This window comes from Branchiostoma lanceolatum, chromosome 4, assembly GCF_035083965.1.
Source record: "Branchiostoma lanceolatum isolate klBraLanc5 chromosome 4, klBraLanc5.hap2, whole genome shotgun sequence".
In the NCBI taxonomy this organism is placed as follows: Eukaryota; Metazoa; Chordata; class Leptocardii; order Amphioxiformes; family Branchiostomatidae; genus Branchiostoma; species Branchiostoma lanceolatum.
The window spans coordinates 15,373,009-15,391,881 of record NC_089725.1 but is presented as its reverse complement, the minus strand read 5'-3'; the positions used below and the strand labels follow the sequence as shown (position 1 = coordinate 15,391,881).

General features: G+C 42.7%; 2 protein-coding genes across 17 annotated transcripts in view; one reads left to right on the top strand and one right to left on the bottom strand.

The window, feature by feature from the left end:
• The first annotated feature begins 1,226 nt into the window (after window positions 1-1,226).
• Window positions 1,227-8,533, top strand: LOC136432839 (estrogen receptor-like). The gene is made up of 9 exons (XM_066424390.1): window positions 1,227-1,585; window positions 3,023-3,781; window positions 4,094-4,196; window positions 4,333-4,459; window positions 5,124-5,240; window positions 5,384-5,800; window positions 6,022-6,163; window positions 6,977-7,134; window positions 7,327-8,533. Exons 2-9 carry the CDS (start codon window positions 3,030-3,032, stop codon window positions 7,635-7,637), a joined length of 2,127 nt encoding a protein of 708 aa, XP_066280487.1. The 5' UTR covers window positions 1,227-1,585; window positions 3,023-3,029; the 3' UTR covers window positions 7,638-8,533.
• A 302-nt stretch (window positions 8,534-8,835) lies between these two features.
• The window catches only part of LOC136432837 (nesprin-1-like), a 135,682-nt gene continuing 125,644 nt past the window's right edge, over window positions 8,836-18,873 (bottom strand). For 12 of the 16 annotated variants that reach the window (XM_066424374.1, XM_066424377.1, XM_066424376.1 and 9 more), the window contains 12 exons: window positions 18,643-18,834; window positions 17,559-17,664; window positions 16,425-16,595; window positions 15,617-15,765; window positions 15,298-15,412; window positions 14,618-14,823; window positions 14,266-14,469; window positions 13,868-13,993; window positions 13,380-13,592; window positions 12,295-12,630; window positions 11,792-11,835; window positions 8,836-9,884 (listed from right to left, as the gene is read on the bottom strand). In XM_066424374.1, the coding sequence (XP_066280471.1) occupies window positions 9,647-9,884; window positions 11,792-11,835; window positions 12,295-12,630; window positions 13,380-13,592; window positions 13,868-13,993; window positions 14,266-14,469; window positions 14,618-14,823; window positions 15,298-15,412; window positions 15,617-15,765; window positions 16,425-16,595; window positions 17,559-17,664; window positions 18,643-18,834 (2,100 nt within the window). In that variant the 3' untranslated portion in view covers window positions 8,836-9,646. Of the gene's footprint in view, window positions 9,885-10,552; window positions 10,620-10,977; window positions 11,009-11,791; window positions 11,836-12,294; window positions 12,631-13,379; window positions 13,593-13,867; window positions 13,994-14,265; window positions 14,470-14,617; window positions 14,824-15,297; window positions 15,413-15,616; window positions 15,766-16,424; window positions 16,596-17,558; window positions 17,665-18,642; window positions 18,835-18,873 lie in introns of all 16 variants that reach the window. The other 4 variants (XM_066424382.1, XM_066424385.1, XM_066424383.1 and 1 more) reach the window with 4 other exon arrangements.

Here is an 18,873-nt window from a genome sequence, read left to right as displayed (position 1 = left end):
GGGATAGCGAGCGCCGAAGGAAAGAAGTCACATTGCTTGTAATTGTTGAAAAACGTGGCAAATCCTAGCCTGGAATCCATCCTATTTAGCTTCCGGCCGCTACCCAATAGGATGGATTCCAGGCTGGGCAAATCCTGGGTTGTCAACGTTGAGGAGGTTGCGGGCTACCTGCATGCGCACGTGTCTTTACTGCAACTAATCTTAGACCGCTGTGACTGAATTCGGAGCAACTATAAAAAAGCAATAGGCTAATCAAGTGTGAATTAGAGTTGACGATTGGAAAAGTATAAAAGGGCAGCCCTATGGCCAATACAAAAAAGAGAAAACTTTGCCAGGTTGCTCTGGGTATCAGGACGACAAGCTCTTCCACCCCAACACCTGCCTTGAGATAATTGTAATCTTCAAGGAGATCTCTACGGGGCCGGGGGCAAGATCGTATCGGCCGGCCTGAATCTTCAGCCGGGCCGGTGCGCTTCAGCCCTGACAGCATCTTTAACAACAGCAACAACAACAACAACAAGCAAGTCCCTGTTAAACTCCTTGCAACAACAAAGCCAGCTGAGGAATAATGTTTATAAAGTAGATCATTTTGTTCCAAAAATAACCAAACAAAAGAAGACAATGCTGTGGAATGGGTATCGTAAATAGTACAATGTGACCAGCCAACTGTGGTAATCTCATAGGGTGAAGCATGCCCCGGGTCCGGTACAGAACATGTGAACTGCCCGCACGTGGGGCCTACCCACACGTGTCTAGTGCAGGCATGTGACCAAAACAACACACAGGATTAGTCAATAGGTAGCCACGCCCATTTGACCCTGTTTCGACCTTCTCGCACGGGATGGGTGCAAGTGGGGCGGAACGTCTCCCGTTTCCTTGCCCCGTGTATATCAAAGGGGTTAGGACTCAACTAACATGTTTTAGGGAAACACTTTGTTTCTCTGATAAAGCAGCTTCAAAAATCAATCAATATCAGCAAACTGAGTAAAACATTGTAAAGACTGTGTTTAGTACTAGTTTGATTGCGCAAGTTATTTTATATTTTGACTCACTTGATATCGTAAATATCATGATCGGTAAGTTACTACCTCCCCTTTTCTGTGAACGGATGAGCCCTCCCCCGTCTAAAGATTGTTGACCGGGTCACGCATGTTTACACCTGTGGTTGCCAGCTGTGTGAGGTCATCCCAGCGCTGTTATTTTCACCCAGCCAGACGTGCCTCACATGGCAGCTCCACGTGCTGCTGCCGGCCCGGCCGCATCACACACCGCATACCACTGCCCCAACAAAGTAGTCTATCCTCAAATTCTTCATATTTGTGGACAAAGAACAATTTTAGACAAACTGTACTCATCTAGAAAATATCATTGATGGTTTAAATCGACTTTAAGTTCAAGTATTTGCGAAATCGGGAGGATTTCAGTATGCGGAGTGATTTATGACGATTACATAGATTACGTAAATTGCCACACATGTCTTCGCGTGTGACAGGCCTTGGCTTCAGCACAAAACACGATTGCTGGAGCGAGCAATACGTCTTTCTGCAGCGTCCACGGCGAAGCGAAGAAGATCGAGTTTTTGCAGGTGAATACCTTAGTATGATTCCAAATGATTTCTGTATTATTGGTGGAATGTATTGCTTCCTAAACCGTATTATTTTCTTGGATCTAGACTTTATCGTAGCTGCATACCTCCCGACCTACGGCGCGTTTCATTACAACTCATATTTGGCATGCTGTTAATCAACAAATTTGGCGAGGCATACTTCTGTGATATGTGTAGAAAATTGATAGTCTTAATTTTGCCCCTTCAAAATGTGGTGGAGAAGATGGGGTGAGGTGGGTCCATTTTAGGGTCGACGTGACCCTGTATGGACATGCAAATATTTTGGCTGATGGAGAGGTGCCAAGGGTTTCCTATCCCAATTGAAAAATAGAATGTTGTATCTTCTATTTTATTAGACCCAAATCAAGTGTAATATTTGGGTTTCTATGCTCAATACGAAGCCCTCTGTACGATAGGCACTATAACCACCTCACGCTCGGCCACACGTGCACCGTACATAAATAATAAGGTGAAACCAGGGTGAGGTTGGTTAATTATTCATGAGATCGCCTCACGTTCTCAACCCTTGTGTTGTCGGCTTCGTTTATCATCGTTTTTCTCCGTCTTAACGTCCCGTAATTTTTCCAACATCTTGTTATTCTTGGTTAGTTTTCGCTGCAAAGTAAAAACGCGATAACAACGGTGGTATTTATGTATTAAAAAAAAAGATATCACATTTTATGTGTAGCGTTCCATCAATAGTGCGCAACACCTGTTTCTAATTATAGTGCTGGACATGGTGCGCTAGGTTGGAGATCACGCAGAGGAATATCAGCTGGTGCAATTGCATTCGGAGAAAAAGTTCATACTAGTCTTTTAATTTGTAATGGATCTATAATAAATAAAAGCCTAAGACATTCAGCAAGCGTTTGGCCATTTACTGAAAGGAGAAACCTTCCTTGGAAAAGTAGCTAGTATAAAAGCAATTGAGTTTAATTTTCTTGTTAATAAAGTATGCCTGTCATCCCACAATTTGGCTTTGAATAATGCTTTTATCAAGGAGGTTATAACCTCATCGTTTCTATCTATAGGTTATACAAATATCTGTCCAGATGAGCTAAGTTTTATATTCAAAATCATATATACTGAAATAGCTATCTTCAGCAGGTACATGCCATAATTGGAATTATTGAAAATCCTCATCATCTTCACCATCATTAGCAAACAGTCACACTTCTTTGATTGTAGAGTGTGGACATGTACCAGTAGCCTTTTCGGCTGTCATATAGTGGCTCAAACAGGGGGAGATTGTACACACGCAGTCTAGTAGATCTGTAGCCAGGACAGGAATTGCCTCAGGGCATTTATCACTCTGGTCTCCCTGCAACTTATGTACATTTATGTTAAATACCTGGTTTTAGAATTATAGGGCTTGCATGCATTTACGTCTAATAACTTTGTGTCTTGATGTTTCAGTATCAATATGCCTCCTCCAAAGAGACCTAAGAACGGACCAACTCGAGCAGAGCAGTTCTTGGACAAGCCCACTGATCCTCTGGAAGCCATCATTAGGAGGTCACTGTTGAGTGAACCAGGGAAGAAACAAGAACATGCCATAAGTCCAGGAAAAATCCCAGTTGGGTCTTCAATGGGGCCATTTTCAGTCCCACATGGACAGCCTATCATGATGACCTCTCAGATGGGGATACCCAGAAGCCAAGGCCATCAGGCAGGAACCAGGGTCATGGTGCAGCAGCCTCGCCATGCAGGGGACAGTGATGGTGTCCACAACGGACACACCAGAAGTCATCAGGAACCACAGCAGCTTCTGGTGGGCATGGTCTCACCCGTCATGATGCAGAATGGCTTCATGTACCATCCCTCATCAGTCAACATGGGGGACAAAAGTATCCTGCACCAACAGAACATGCTCCAGCCCCATCCCATGGCCCATGCTGAAGGCGGCTCCAGACACAAGGGGGCTGGTCAGTACTTCTCCCCCGTCAACTACGTGCCAGGACCAAACGGTTGGACCATGGCCTATCCGGACATCCACCTCATTCCCCCGCAAGGCCAGGCCCCCAGGATGGCCACACCCACCAAGGCAGCGCTGAAGCAGAGCCCCATCTCTCCTGTCATGTCGGTCCACGGGATGAGGCAGAATGGAAGAATCCAGAATGGGATGATGCAGCAGCACCATCACACAGATATACTCACTCTGCACAATGGGGGAAGGTAAGCAGAGCCCATCGCTGCTAAGAGTGGACACGTAGAGTTGATTTTTGAGACTGGAAAACCCTTTGGGCTAAAGCAATATATTTTCAGGAATGTAAGCATGAAGTAGTGTATAACTTGAAACTAGCATTTCGCTCTCAAAAAGGTACATGTGTGTGCCAATGGCCCTAAATGATATTTGGGACACACATTCAGAAAAAATGACTGTAAGGTAGTCGTCATTGTTAATTAATACTTTTTAAATGTTTTACAACCTGCTGTCCCTGTTGTGAAATTGTTGAGAGCTGACAAGATTGATATTCTTCCTACCAGAATGCAAGTTGCACAAGTTGGTGATTTGTGTCCAGACCAGTTCTCCAAAGGCAGAGACTCTCCGGCCAGTAGTGGGAGCTCGATAGAGAACAATCAGCCTCAGGTTAGTATTGAACAATTACAAATGTAGCTCTGTGAACATTTAATAGAAAACTGTCCAGATTTTGAATTCTATAATACTATGAATTTTGAATCATACTGGAAGTAGTAGAGATGTTTAAACTGAATTTCTTTTACAGGTGAAAGAGCTGGACAGCAAGGCTCGTGCAGTATGCCGGGTGTGTGGGGACCATGCCTCTGGCTTCCACTATGGAGTCTGGTCATGTGAAGGTTGCAAGGCTTTCTTCAAAAGGAGCATTCAGCAAGGTGTGTTTCTTATCATTAGGGGTTGTCAGGATGAAAACATATTTACAAGCCATGGGAACAGAAGCCTCCTTTATAAATTGTATCCTAAAGTTGTTGTCTCCTCAAGCAGAAGAGAGAGATTCACCAAATGTTAACCTACTTATTTTAAGGATATTTAGGACAACGTCCACCAACTTAGTTATCTACCATATCAATTACTGGGTCCTTTGGGGTTAGAAAAGATACTGCCATTGTTACCATTTGGTACAGGTCATTAGATAGCTAGACCAGTGTCCTGTAGGTTACCACAACCTGTAACAAACCTGTAGGATGTTGACCTAAAGGACATCTGTCACATGGGTAAACCCCTCAGGGTGTGTAGTATACAATGTGTCACCAGGTCTTCTCAGAAGGCCTGTAGGCTGATTGTCTCATCAGCTTGGCTGATTGGTTCATAAACTCATCAAAGATGCCCTTTGAGTTTGATATACAGAAACACCAGGGACACAAAATGATCACTAAAAGCTATGGACATGGAAGGAAAATAACTTAATGTAAAAATAAATGTAAATTGGCTGAAAAGATGGAACTGGCTAATATCTATCATATAGATTGTTTGCTCCTCAACTGCTAAATATGTATCTCTGTCAGTGATTCACAGAATTTCTTGTTCCTTTGTGTTCAGGTCAGACAGATTACATCTGTCCAGGCACCAACCAATGCACCATTGACAGGAACAGACGAAAAAGCTGCCAGGCCTGTCGCTACAGAAAGTGCTTGATGGTGGGCATGACCAAAGATGGTGAGAACGGTGCCCTACTTGTTTGAATATTAGGTTTTGTGTAATTTCATCATCTCTTCTTGATTTTTCTCAAACTGAAGAATTTTTGACAAATCAAACATGAGAATTTTTGATCGATGAAATGTGCCTCTCATGTTTTTCAGGTAGGAGAAATGGAGAGAGAAGAGGGGCCAAAAGAAAGCGGGCACATAACCAAATTGACATGGGGTCCACTGGAGCAGGTAGCTGTAAGTCCTCAGTATCACCACTCCCGTCCTCAGCTAGTGCCTTTGACAAGTCCCGGTCTCGGTCCTCCTCGCCTACAGAAAATAATAGTTTTGACAGCGACGGTGACAGCTCAACAGGAAGGGAATTCCAGCCAGCCTCTCGCCAGCGACTAAAAGCACTGATTGATGCCCTGGACTTCAAGGAAGTGGAACATAGAGAAGATGAGAATCACCCTATCGGCCAGCAGGCAGCCAGCTGGCAGGAAATCTCCAACCCAAAACTGATCGAGTCAGTCAGCAGCCTGGTTGACAGGGAGCTGACGGGGATCATCTGCTGGGGGAAGAAAATTCCAGGTACGATGGGATAAGTCAGTTACTGAGAGAGATTCCAAAATCTTTATTGGTAAACACATTGACATTTTCTGGGGACAACTACATGACAGTGATAGTGTATTTCTGTCAGACTTGGTCTTTCTTAATGTTTGCTGTGGTCTTGTAGAATCCAAGTCTACAATACTGGTCGATGCAGCTAACAGAAGTTACCTTTGTCTCACAACTATTTTCCATATTTACAGGGTACTCCAAGCTGTCATTAAATGACCAGGTACTACTGATGGAGTCGACGTGGCTTGACCTGCTGATTCTGGACCTGGTGTGGTGCTCCATCAAACACAAGGGGGAGAAACTGATGCTATCTGGAGGAGTCCTCGTCAACAGGTAATGACATCTCTTTTTTGCAGTATTTAAGCTCGTGTTATGAATGCCCCTAGGCCATACCATTTAATTTGTTGTTTCTCTGATTCGCCTTTTCTATTATTCCCAAATAAACAAATACACAACACCTCCCATTCAAGAAATGTTTTACCCAGTATAAAGTAGCTTAAAGCCATTCAACAATTTTTCCAGTGTAGCAAAATGCCCTAAATGCCTTCATTTAGTTTTTGTCTGCCAATGTTTTATATTCAACGTTTTATGTTTTTTCACGAATGACTTAAGTCCTTGGTAGTCCTTGGAAGTCAAAGATGACTGTCAGTGTGTTGCTCATTCACGGGGGATGTGACCTCATGTGGCTTCTCAGTCCGAAACTTATAACATAAGTACATAAATAAAAATTGTACTTTTGAGTTTTGATAATTTTCAACAAACAGATGCATCTACTGTACAATGGGAGTACGGGGATGAGTTAGATATCTGCCATAGAGTGTTTTCAAGCTGAAACTTGAATACTCATATTGTTCTTTATGTTTTTGCCAAATTTTCAATTTTTTTTCCTGTCGCTCCATATTTTTTCTGAAAAAATCCAAGAAGCAACAAATTAGATTGGTGTGGCCTTAGTTTTGTATGGCTTTCAATTTCAATGTTCATGTACTAGTTGCTTTGAAGTTTCCTTGGTTTTGATACAAAAACTGGTAAACAGCCAAGGAACTGAGTCAACTTACATGTGTATAATGACTGTGAATAGACATAGGCCATATGTAGCAACTAAGATCATATAGATGGCTTCTTCTAAAGACGACTATCTCTTTAAAGAAACACCATTGCCAACCGGAGAAAAAACTCTTCTGGTGACGATAAGGAAGTCCTAGAGATGTGCGACCAAATCCTGTCCATTGCCACCAAGTTCTACGAGTTCGGTCTACAGAAGCGGGAATACCTGTGTTTAAAGGCCATCACCCTTGTCCATGGCTGTAAGTTGGGTTCAATGTTTCTAATGGGATAATTGAAATGATATATGATATGAGAAACTAATTCTTGAGAGTTAAGGTTGTTGTGCTAGTTGGTGTTGTACATGTGAGTGGTAGTGCATGTATTTCGCTTTACAGCATTTTGGTTTGGAAAATGAAGACTCATCAGTATCATTTGTTTTGTCGGATGTGCAGCTCTGAAGGGGTTGGAAAGTGACACCCAGGTACGCCAGCTGCAGGATGACCTAACCGACGCCTTGATGGACGTCTGCAGTGAACGCCATGCCGTGGGCTCCCGACGTCCGGCCAAGATGCTGCTGCTGCTATCACACCTGCGCCAGGTGAGCGCCAGGGCATCCTCTCACCTCGGCGCCGTCAGGAATGGTCTGAAGGTCCCGTTGTACGACATTCTCCTGGACATTCTCTCTGACCAGGTGTCCGAGGGCCAGCGCGACCAGGAGGCTGACCCCAATGAAGTGGCCAGCAGCCCAGAAAAAGAGAGATGATTGCTATAGAATGACAAGCACAATGGTATATATTATATTTGTGTGCATTGTTATGTACAGTTATTGTTTTGTGTTTGTGTTGTTAACAAAGTACAGACTCTGTTCAGATATTATCTTAAAGATCTTGTTCTTTTGAAGTTAACTTTTCCCAGATGTTGGCTGTGAAGATAGATGAAATGTTACAGAAGTTCCGTGATTGATTTGTAGAACTGTTCAAGTCCTGGATGTTGGTTTTGGTCAGAAAAATTTAAGCAGTTTATGTATCAAGTTGACTGTCAAAGCATGGCCCTACTTGGAGATGGTGTTTTGTTACTTGGCCTTGAGTACAGAAGTGTTTTACCTTTGTGTCCTACAAAGTGAACATAAGCTTAATATGCTTTTGTTGATAGGCAGTGTTACTCTACAGTCTGTTTGCTTGTTAAAGGAGGGCAGGCTTTTTGGAGAGGAAAAAGAGAGAAACAGTGTGTCATCTGTTTGTCCATGTGAGATTTCTGTACCTGATATGTCACTTATCTAACAATGTCACTCGGCCTTTTCTGAAATGAAATCACCAACATTCCAACCATGCCAGCTGGAAAATAAGTGTTGGAAAAGGGACTGTGTTTATTTGCAGATAGTTTTTGTGTTTGTGCTGTCATTGGGTGGAGTATCGAAGTGCAATATCAGATGCACAAAAGCTCTGAAGCATCTTCCAAAGAAAATTAGCATTTGCAAAGAGATAACATTATAGATCCCCATATATTCATGTTGGGGAGTTGTATATGTATGGTTACAGAAAACCTTGAGATGTATTGTTTATTGTATATTTTCTGAGAAGAGTGATGTATATTATTATGTGCTGTTTGGTAATGTATTTAAAACAGCAGGAAAACAATAAAAGTTTTCTGTTCAAAGAATGTCAGTTTGTCCGCCTAACTATTCTGATTCTATTCATATGAACAGCTGTTCTACACAATCCAAGGTAACAAAAGCAGTATCTATTAAATTAGCTTACCTGTTGTTAGGTTGTAGTTGAGATGGTAGCCATTTTTACTAGTCTATATTATTACTTTTCAGATTGCAAAATTTATCCTTGACAGTAACTGAGTAAGGTCACTTGGCTGTCTTGGATGGTATCACTAGCTGAACTAATGAATATTAAGTGTGTCCGTAAATTAGGCACACGTGTGAGTGGGGGGGGATCATTGAGGATACAGTATTGAATTAGCTTAATCTCTTTATTCAATATTAATATTGTACCAGTACTTCTGGGACAGAGCTACGCTATTGCATCTGTAACATCTCTAAAACTTGGCATTCATTTCCTTCATATTTCTCTGTTCAACTTCCATACAATCCTGTACATAAACCATCTCTTTACAACCTTATAGTACAAGATAATTAAAATGGCTACAAGAGGTAAAAAGGCAAAAACAATGAAAATAAATAATATGACAAAAAACACTGTTAAACACATACTGAAAAATTGTAACAAGCAGGTAAAAAGCAACATAAAATTCAAAGTAACACAATACATTGATTGACAGACGATGGCCTCTTAAACTAACAATCACTTCCAAATAGATATATGCTAACTTTTGTACTTGGCAAAGGCCAAGGACCAAAGAACTTGCACAAACTGCCCTACATGGAGCTGCAATAAATATACTCCAATGACAGTAAATATTGGTAAAAGCTGCATTAAATAGTGGTAAAAGGTGCGGACGGATCTTAAAACACTAGCCTGATTTGCATAAAACTATACATTTGCCTATAACTCTTGTACAATAGATTTTCTGTCCCACATCCTAATGGTGCCTTTTCTGAGCTGGTGGCTTGTCAATTGTATGTGACCATGTAGAGGTATTAGCATCACATTACACAACTGGTAATACTTTAATACATATTGATCTTTTCTGTAATGGACCCAAAAAAGCTGCCTTTGACTGTCCCCCACACGGGGTAGGAATAAGATTGTTCCAACTGCAGAAGTGTCCCTGCAACATTGTGTGGTGAAACGGATGTCGGTATTACATTGGGGGAGGGCCATTGACGTATCTGAGCACGGGATGTAGGCTCATTCCCCAGCGTGCCACCACACAGTTATAGTCCTCCTCACACAGCGGTACCAGACAGGCTGTCCCCACGAGGAGCAACATCAGGATCTGTAGGGGAACGGCCTTACGGAACACCCTCCTCAGGAAGCCTGGGCGCTGCTCAACATCCTCCTCCTCAACACACGTGTAAGCTCCATCTTCTTCACCAGAACTAAACGGACACATGACAGATCAGTGCTTGAAGGTAACACTATCAGAAGTGGAGCAAAAAACCTGATTGATGGCAGGGTAATAGCATGGAGGAGAGATCATGGCTGATGAATCATGAGCAAAACAAAAACACATCACTACAAACACTCAAAGGGAAGGTTATTGCAGCAGGGAATACCTATATGGCATCTAGCAGTTAATAGATGGCTTACAAACTAGTAACAGCTAGTGAAACACACTTTCAGCACACAGGATTATGGATTAGTGACTGTGGTAAGTACTATGCGTTAGACTGAACTATAGAAGCCGCAGATCAGGGTTGAGTTTGTTGATCATTGAATGGTAACAGAAATCATGGCAGCCACAACAGAACTGTTCAGTTTCAGGTAGTCGCTTCAGTCCTGGTACTATTACAGACAACATGTATGGCAATGTTCTCGACAGGAAGACAACATAAACTCTATGGTGGTTTGACAGCTTAGTTTGGCTGATCACAAATGGGATGACACAGTTTCGAGTGTCTACAAATACATGTACTGTCTGAAATCACTTCAATTTTGTATGTCTGTACCAGGACGATGCTTCTAGCTGATCTCTGTTACATGTGGCAGGTAGGCTGATCGGAGTGATTGGATGGCTGGTCTGTAAAGTTAGTGAGAGTATTGATACCCTTGGTTTAAAGCTGAGGAGTCTCTGCACAACGTGGGGGAGCTGTCGCTCAGCTTCATCAGTTTCACTGTAATCAGAGGGGAAGGCCACACACAAGCCGAGTTAGCCGTGCAACACTCATGTTTACACAAGCCATGCAGGGGGAGTCTGCCCAGTCACAATGTCCCAATCATGGTGCAACACCTTCATTCACCGGTAGCCAGGCTCACTGCCTATACAGACTGTTATCATTTCCAGTGGAGACATAATGCTAATAGCATTTGACATCTCCAAGGAAAATGGTACAGGGCAGGTACAGTGATTTTGAGACCAGTGAACAACGTGTGAGGGGAGGTCAGGTTTGCACACAGGAGAGGGAACAGTACCTATCATGTAAACAGTACTACTAGATTAAGCAGAAGGTACTACATGTAGTATGGTCTTACCCAGATAGCCAGCTACACTACTAAACATCCTCTGCATCACACAAATGGCACGGAATGCATTCAGTGGGGCCAAAAAATGTGGTTCAGTATTTGTAAAACATAGTCCAGTATTGATGGCTTGCTAATGAAAATAGCATTTGTGACAAGGGCTCTGTGCACAGTTCTTACCATGAGATGCACAGTGTTCTACCAAATAGGGCGAGGAAGAGAGATCTCCCTTTCGTCCACAGAGATAAAGCAGAGATGTTCAGAAATGTTAGGAGGTGAGTATGTAATGCAGACAACAAAACCACCAAATGCAACATAGTGTACAAAAATGTGAGGCATGAGATGGGAGGAATAACATGCAGGAAGGAGTGCGGGGATTTGCATTGACTACGCATCACCAACAGAATATGCCCTGCTTTTCAAATGTTTGAAACAAAATGGGAATCATTACATCATGGGAAAATAACAACAACAAAATGAGCAAAGAAGTACCACATATAAAGAAATAGTCTACAAATACAAGGTTTTGTTACCAAAGAGCTTTCAATTCACAACAAGATTGAAAATAAGACTACATTTAACTTCTGCATCAGTCTTACTGAATTCTTTGAATTTTTGAGAAATACATGTCTCACATGTACATCATGTTAAAGCTGTCTGATAATAAAAAAACAAAACACATCAACAACAATGAATCAAGCAACAAAAAATGCATGATGGAAACAACTAACCTATGCTACTGACACAAAGATGAAAATGAAAGTTAAAGGCCCTGTTCTGACAAACATCCGACAGGACCAAGAAGCCCAGAAGAGAGTCAACTTACCTGTCTGAGTCTAAGACATCTTCCACCACCTCAGAAGAAGAGTCCTACAGATTAAGGACAGACAGAAGCACACATCACCTTTAACCCATCACCACTCACAGAACCGACCAGTACCCCGTAAAAATAGCATAGTTAAACACAGTTTCCCAAGCACCATGTACATGTACTGCCTCTTTGGACAGGGGTTATCAGAGCGATTTCACACACAGTTAGGCATTCCCAGAGGCACATGGGTTGTTGTTACTAATTATGCTTGAAAAACCCTCAGAAGTATGGCAGCTTGGCTTGCTACTGTATAACATTTAAGGTGCCGATCCTGTCAATCCACATATCATTCCCCCCACATATTCCCCCTGAAAACAATGTAGCCTAATAAGTCTGTACAAGGGAAAAATGAGATTTGTGTTAAGGGAACTTCAGAGTGATCTAGAAAAGTTTGTTAGACGACTAGTTCCTGTCCGTTGAACAAATGTCCAGCCTAAGATGTGCATGAGGTTTCCCACCTTGTCAGAGGAGATGGGTGTGCTTGTCCTGCCAGGTCTGGCCAGCATCCCAGCATCAGCACCCTCCAGCTCCACCTGCCCCTCCCCTGTCACCACCCCGTACAGACCGCTGTCTGTCTCCGCTATCATCCCTGCAGCAGCTGCCGCTCCATAGAACCCGTGTCTGTCATCATCCTCATCCTCGTTGTACGTGTTGTCCATCTCTGCCAGGATCCCGGCAGCGGCTGCAGCTCCGTAGAAGCCGTGTCTGTCTTCATCATCATCCACATCTGGGGAGGATGCAGGGGAGGAGTCTGCTGATTGGTCCAGCTTGAATGTGACTGTTTTCTCTGGAGTCTGGAGTGCAGAGAAAAGATGCAAATAAAAATCATTTATATTATGAGATTGTGATAAAGTTATCAAGTAGTCAAATGTTAAAGGGGCATATTGTAGAATCTGGTGGGCAAAAACTACAAATAGTAAGAATTTGAAAGATCTACACTAAGATTCACATTTTTAACTTATTTGTTACTTATTTCCAACATATTCCCGTCATTTTGTCACATTACCACCATTAATAAACGACGAAAAACGCCAAACGTGTAAAATCTGGGGCATTTACATATTAACTTGCGTCCCGCAAGTTATTATGCAAATAAGCCAGCGTAGAACGCTACAAAAAATCCGAATCGACCGTTATGGTCGGAGTTCGAGCGTCACAGGAAAATCACCACAAGTAAACAAACTTCAGAACGTCGGGCGTTCGATCGCGTGTTCGGTGGTTTGTCGGAATGTTGGACAAGATTGCGGCCAATTCAAGCGGCGGCGGGGATGGCGTATATAATTTTTTTCAAGATGTTCGCAGGACACTACAAAGTCGCATCCTTACGTGATGAATATTGCTGTGCAGTGTAATAAGGTAGATTCAACTAATGATGTAGAAAAATAATCAAAACCAAAGAATTTTGTTTTATGTTCATGTCGCAATATGCCCCTTTAAGCAAAAATCACCATAGCAAAAATATTGCATACACATCTCATCACACATGTCCCACAAGAGCTACACAAGACTGCAATTCATCATAAGAAAAGATATTGTTACACACCAAACTGACTGCAGAGATGTCTACATTCCCCTCTATCTGCTTCAGGTCTGCAGAGATGACCTCCAGTAGGAGGCGGAGTCTGTTGTCGATGATGTGCAGGTTAGACTTGATCTCCAGGCTGCCCTGGCTGTCTGCAGTCTCCAGGAGCTGGTCTGCTGTGCTCTTCAGGCCGGCCACGCGGGCCTGGTTGTCCTGAAGCTCCTGTTTTAGTCTCTGTGAAACACCATCGGCATACAGTCAGTACATTACTGGGAGAAGCCAAACATGAGAAAAAAGAACAAAATTGCAGACTACATACTTTATCTAAAGATCTTAATGTTGTGCAAACTCTAAAATATATGAGCTACTTACAATTGCACATACAGATTTATGATATCATCTCTTATAATTAAGTTCTTAATTGATGACGAGAAAGGGTTGCAAGGTAGGATTGAGTTTCCCACAAAGGTGACAGTAAGTGATGAGCCATGCTGCCATATTTGCTTTACCAGGAGTGCCCTGTACTGTTTCCTGAGTGTTGCCTGTGATCCTTCCAGTTCAATTGGATCGATCCTGTTCCTCCTTCTCTCCACATCGTCCAGCCAAGCAAACAGGTCTGCTACTGTGTTCTGGACCTGGCCAAGACATTGTTGAGAGTAATTACTGTTACTGAATATTTCAGCCCGATGAAAATATACAGCTGTGGACCAGAGATTTCCCCAGGATAGTGGCCAGGTATTACATTCCCACTACATGCTGACTGCCATAAAATAGCTAAAAGTCCTTTATTTTGTCACAGATAAATCTACAAGGATACAGTGAACATTGTACTTATATGTACATGCATGTCCACTTTTGTCATGACCTTTTTCCCAATAACATATACACTATCATGACAATGACTTACTTCTGCACATTGCACCAGTGCCACTTGTAGCCCCCTCTGCCACTCCACGGCATGATTGCACACAGCCTCCCAGCGGTGGTTCATCAGTGTCAGTCTGTCCCGGAGTTTCTGAGCATGCTCAGAGTCTCCCTGAACGAACTGAGGGCTGCACAGGTTGATGGACATGACAATGGCTTTCCTGAGATCCAATGCGGCCAGGAACTCCTGCAGGGTGGTGAGTAAACTGCGTCAGTTTGTGATTATGTTTTTTTCCTACTTTGATGTTCATGTACTACTTCTCATGTAGTTGTCAATGGAGCAGATACCCTTGTTAAGCTCAACACAGAAGGTTTGTGTATGAAGGGATACTGACCCTGTGTTTCTTGATCTGTATCTCCAGGGAGTGGATGTCTCCAGCCACTTGGTCCTGTTCCCTGAGCAGCGCCTCGGCTTCGTTCAGCCACAACATGATGTTGTTCAGGTCCGACTGAAACTGGTTCCACTGCTGGCAGGCCTGCTTGAGTTTGGTCTGCTTCTGCATGGCTGCCTGCTTCATGGAGTCCCACCTGTCTAAAACACCTGGGCAAACAGGCATAACTTGATTATAAACCAGATACATGCACTAGGGTGGCCACATCCGTGCTTTAAACACTGTTCTGGCCTTTAGTTTAGTGATGAGTCACTACATGTATTTCCACAATCATGCTGATAATGCCCTTTGTAATTAAAGATAGACACTTTGGCAGAAAATTGAACAGACTATCTTGTTAGGTGATGGTTGGTACTTTTGCTGCTGTAAAAAGATATGTAAAGGTAGTTCCATAGCCTTTTTTTTAAGGCTGTACGGGCAGTGGGTTATTGTGTCTAGGGTGTGGTATTGGAGCCCAAATCTCTCCTTCTGCAGCCTTTTACCTCTCCAACCAAAGTCAGATACACCTGGGTGAGGAAAGTCGTGTAAAGTGCCCTTCCCAAGGGCACAACAGAACCCTACACTTACGGTACCACGGTTACTGCTGTGAAACAATGAAAAGAGAGGAAGGCTGTAAAGTGTACCTGCTAGCTGCTGGTCACTGGTGGCCCCACGAGACAGGTGTGGGTTCTCTGTTAGGTAGTCCCGGATGTGTCTGATGTTCTCTATACAGGACTGGCAGGCAGACAGGAGCTTAACCTGGGGGAACGGGGGTTATTATGTTAAACGAGATGATAAAATTCTGGGAGATAGGGGGAAAGTCCCTGGTTTTTCAGTCTCCATCAAACTATGCAATTTTGTCGTTCAAAGATGTACACAATAGTGTAGAAACATGATCAGTGTCACAATCTTACTGAAGGACTTTTCAAAAGTCCCTCTTAACATCATAAGAAAGAAGCTTACATAGTCATGGTATGTGTCCTGGACGTCTGGTCCCATAGGGATGGCACAGTTCATCATGGCCTCTGTGCTGCCAAGTTTGTCGTGAGCGCTCTCCAATAACCGAGAGAGGTTCAGCAACTGCTGCTCCATGTGTTTATGCCTGGCTTCACCTGTAGAAAAGTTCACAACAGCATGAATGTCTGTACACAGTATTTGGAACACCCCACAGACCATTTATCCAGACACCCTACCTGTGGTGAGAGAAGGGAGAGACAGAGAGAGTTTGCCCGGTTCTGTAGAATATCTGTACACAGAGGTGGACTGATTTAGTGCTAAAACATACAGTCTTAACTTAAGACGATTAAAAAAAACGTAACAAAACATGGTATCGTTTAAAACATTATTAACAGACAAAAGAAAAACAAAATGTTAGTAAATAACAGAGAGAACATAGGAAGTGCAAAACAGAATTTGCCTTAATGAGGCAAAAATAAATTCTGCAACATGCATTACCGAAACTGTGCAACTTCACACCAAATTAGAGTGATTCAGTAACATTACATAAATAAGTGATAACTGTTACAAAAGAAACTAAGGATGTTCCTTCTCAACTGCACCAGATAACATGGCCATTCACATTGCCAGAACTGCTGCCTTCTATATCTTTATCAATCCTACATTTCTCAAGTATTCATTGAGAAATATTGGCATGTGTTGTACATAGAAAGACGGAGGACCACAGTCATAATGTGCAGCTATGTTATTTGGTACAGTTGAGAAGGAACAGTGGTGCAGTGCCCCCCATCAGCCCACCCTTGTGCCACACTACCTTCTCTAACAGACTCATGTAAGCCATTCTCTACAGCATGACTGGCTGGGAGGGAGTTGTCAGCTGAGGTGCTGGGCAGCTTCTCCAGGCCATACATGTCCCAGTCCAGGGACTCCACACTGGCAGGGGTGCCCCGGCCAGAGGACCTGTTAGCTCGGGGTGTCCCAGGGCCTGGGATAGGTACGCAAGGATCAATGCTGCCATCTAGACTCACGTTATCATGGCTGGGGTGACTCGGATTACTCACTCATGTCAGCCATATACAGCAAAAACATATAGGTACAACAATACAGGGTACAACAGCAGAAGTTATAAATCACTACAACATCCATATATGACTGGCAGAGGATTATCAGTACATACAATACATCCACAAGAACAGGTATTAATTGCATTCTCACTTGCCTTGCTGCTAAAACTCTAATTTGTGTTCACTTTTACAAAAGCAAGATTTTGACACTGTTGAGCAGAATTTCATGTAATTTGAAGGATGGAGGGAGGATCACAATACTTTAGATAAAATCTGTTTAGCATGGTTATGTTAACAAACACAAGGAGAGAATGACTCAATGTCATCTTTGCTGTGTGAATGAAATACTCTTCCCCAGTTAAGTATCACTGTAACAGTAATAACTGTCATGTGTAGTGATGTATGAAATTCTTAAAATTTGTGTTTCGCTCATGATTTTGAGACATTTGCCATCCTCAACTACACAATGATTTCAGTACTGACAAAGGTCAAAGCCAGAAGGATGCTATGTCTGCAATGGTGGATTTCAGCTGAAAATACCAGCACATCACAGACACGTACATGTAACACATGTGGTTTACCCGTCAAGTAAAATAGAATAGAGCTCTTGACATTTAAAAATCCAGAGGCATGCCCACAACAACTCCTTTCTGTCACAACACTCTACAGACAGACTACCGAATATGGGCATTGGGTAAATCAAATAACAAATATAGCCTTCAACATTTGGAGACCAGTCAGGATGGCGACTAGGAGCAGAAACGTGAGGAGTGCAAGGCCAACTGTACTTTCTTAGATTTCAAATGTACACTGATGTCCCCACATAAGCTTGTACCTTTAATGTCGAACAAAACGACCCAAGCCCAGTGCTTCATTATGATTACCTGAGTGAGGTGTTAGTCTTTCTGAAGGGATCCCACTTTCTAATTTGTAGGTTTCCAGCCCACCAGAGGCCTCGATCTCTTCCATTTCAATGTCTGGATGCTCGGCCTGAAAGGTAAGGTGATAGTGTAAGTGGAGACACCAATAACTCTGAACTTCTGCCTTGACATACATTCCTGGCAAATCGGATGATCATGGGGGATTCACAGGGTATCTGTTTGATATGTGACCAGGTCATTTGTGAAATATGAGCAGTATTTATTTAGTTATAAGGCCACTCTAATATCTTCCCCAGAAGACAGTCACAAATTGGCCTAATCAGCTATCTGTGGATACATGACCTGAGCCCACCCCTTCAACTCCAAAATCATTCCTGTAAACACACATAACACATATGAAAGAACAACATTCTTTTGACTCAGTCACGGTGTGAGAAATCATAGATAGCTGTGGGTAACACATATTCCTGTGCTGGATATGGAAAACTGCCTAATAAGCAATAATGTACGACATGAATTACATGACAAGTTTTTAGATACAGAAAAGATGAATGCATGTGATGTATCATATTTTCCATACCTTTTTGTCTATCCATGTAATACTAAACTTGTTTGCTGGCCATCAGCTGTTTTCTCACATACATAACCTTTACTTTGTCACATTGATAGAATCCTACACCACAAAAGGGGACGCCTAAAATACCTTTTCCTAACAACCCATATCTGTTTCACCTTTTGGAATAACTAGTGACTACCTCATGATCAGGGATTAACTACCACATGAAGGGAGGCATGAAATATGATAGGGGAAGGTGAAACGTGATCTTGGTCAAAAGGAATCATGGTCAACTGGCACTAATGATGACACTAGGTCTTGTGGCGAGTGACATGAGGGAATGTGGTGAGTGGGTGGAGTAGACTTTATTTCCATTTGATTTGAACAAAAAATCACCTTACAGTTCTATGTATCAAAAACACTTTGAACAAGGCAGTGCACAGAATGATGGCAACATTTAGAAGGTACGTTTAGTACTGGGTCATAGTGTTGGCTAATTTTCAGGTTAAGTCGAGATAAAAATGTTGTTACCTTGAGTTTGGTGAGCCTGGTGTGGTACTTATACACCCTGTTGAAGACCTCCCCACAGAACCTGTGGAAGTCGTCCAGTTCGTCCTGAATGACCACAGCGTCCTCCCCCTCACACTTCTGCATCAGGTGCAGCCCCAGCGTGTCCAGGTACTCCAGCTTACTGGACAGGAGGTCAATCTCCTGCTGGAACGCCTGTGGTGGAAGGACAGTGGTGGTTAGGATTCAAATTCA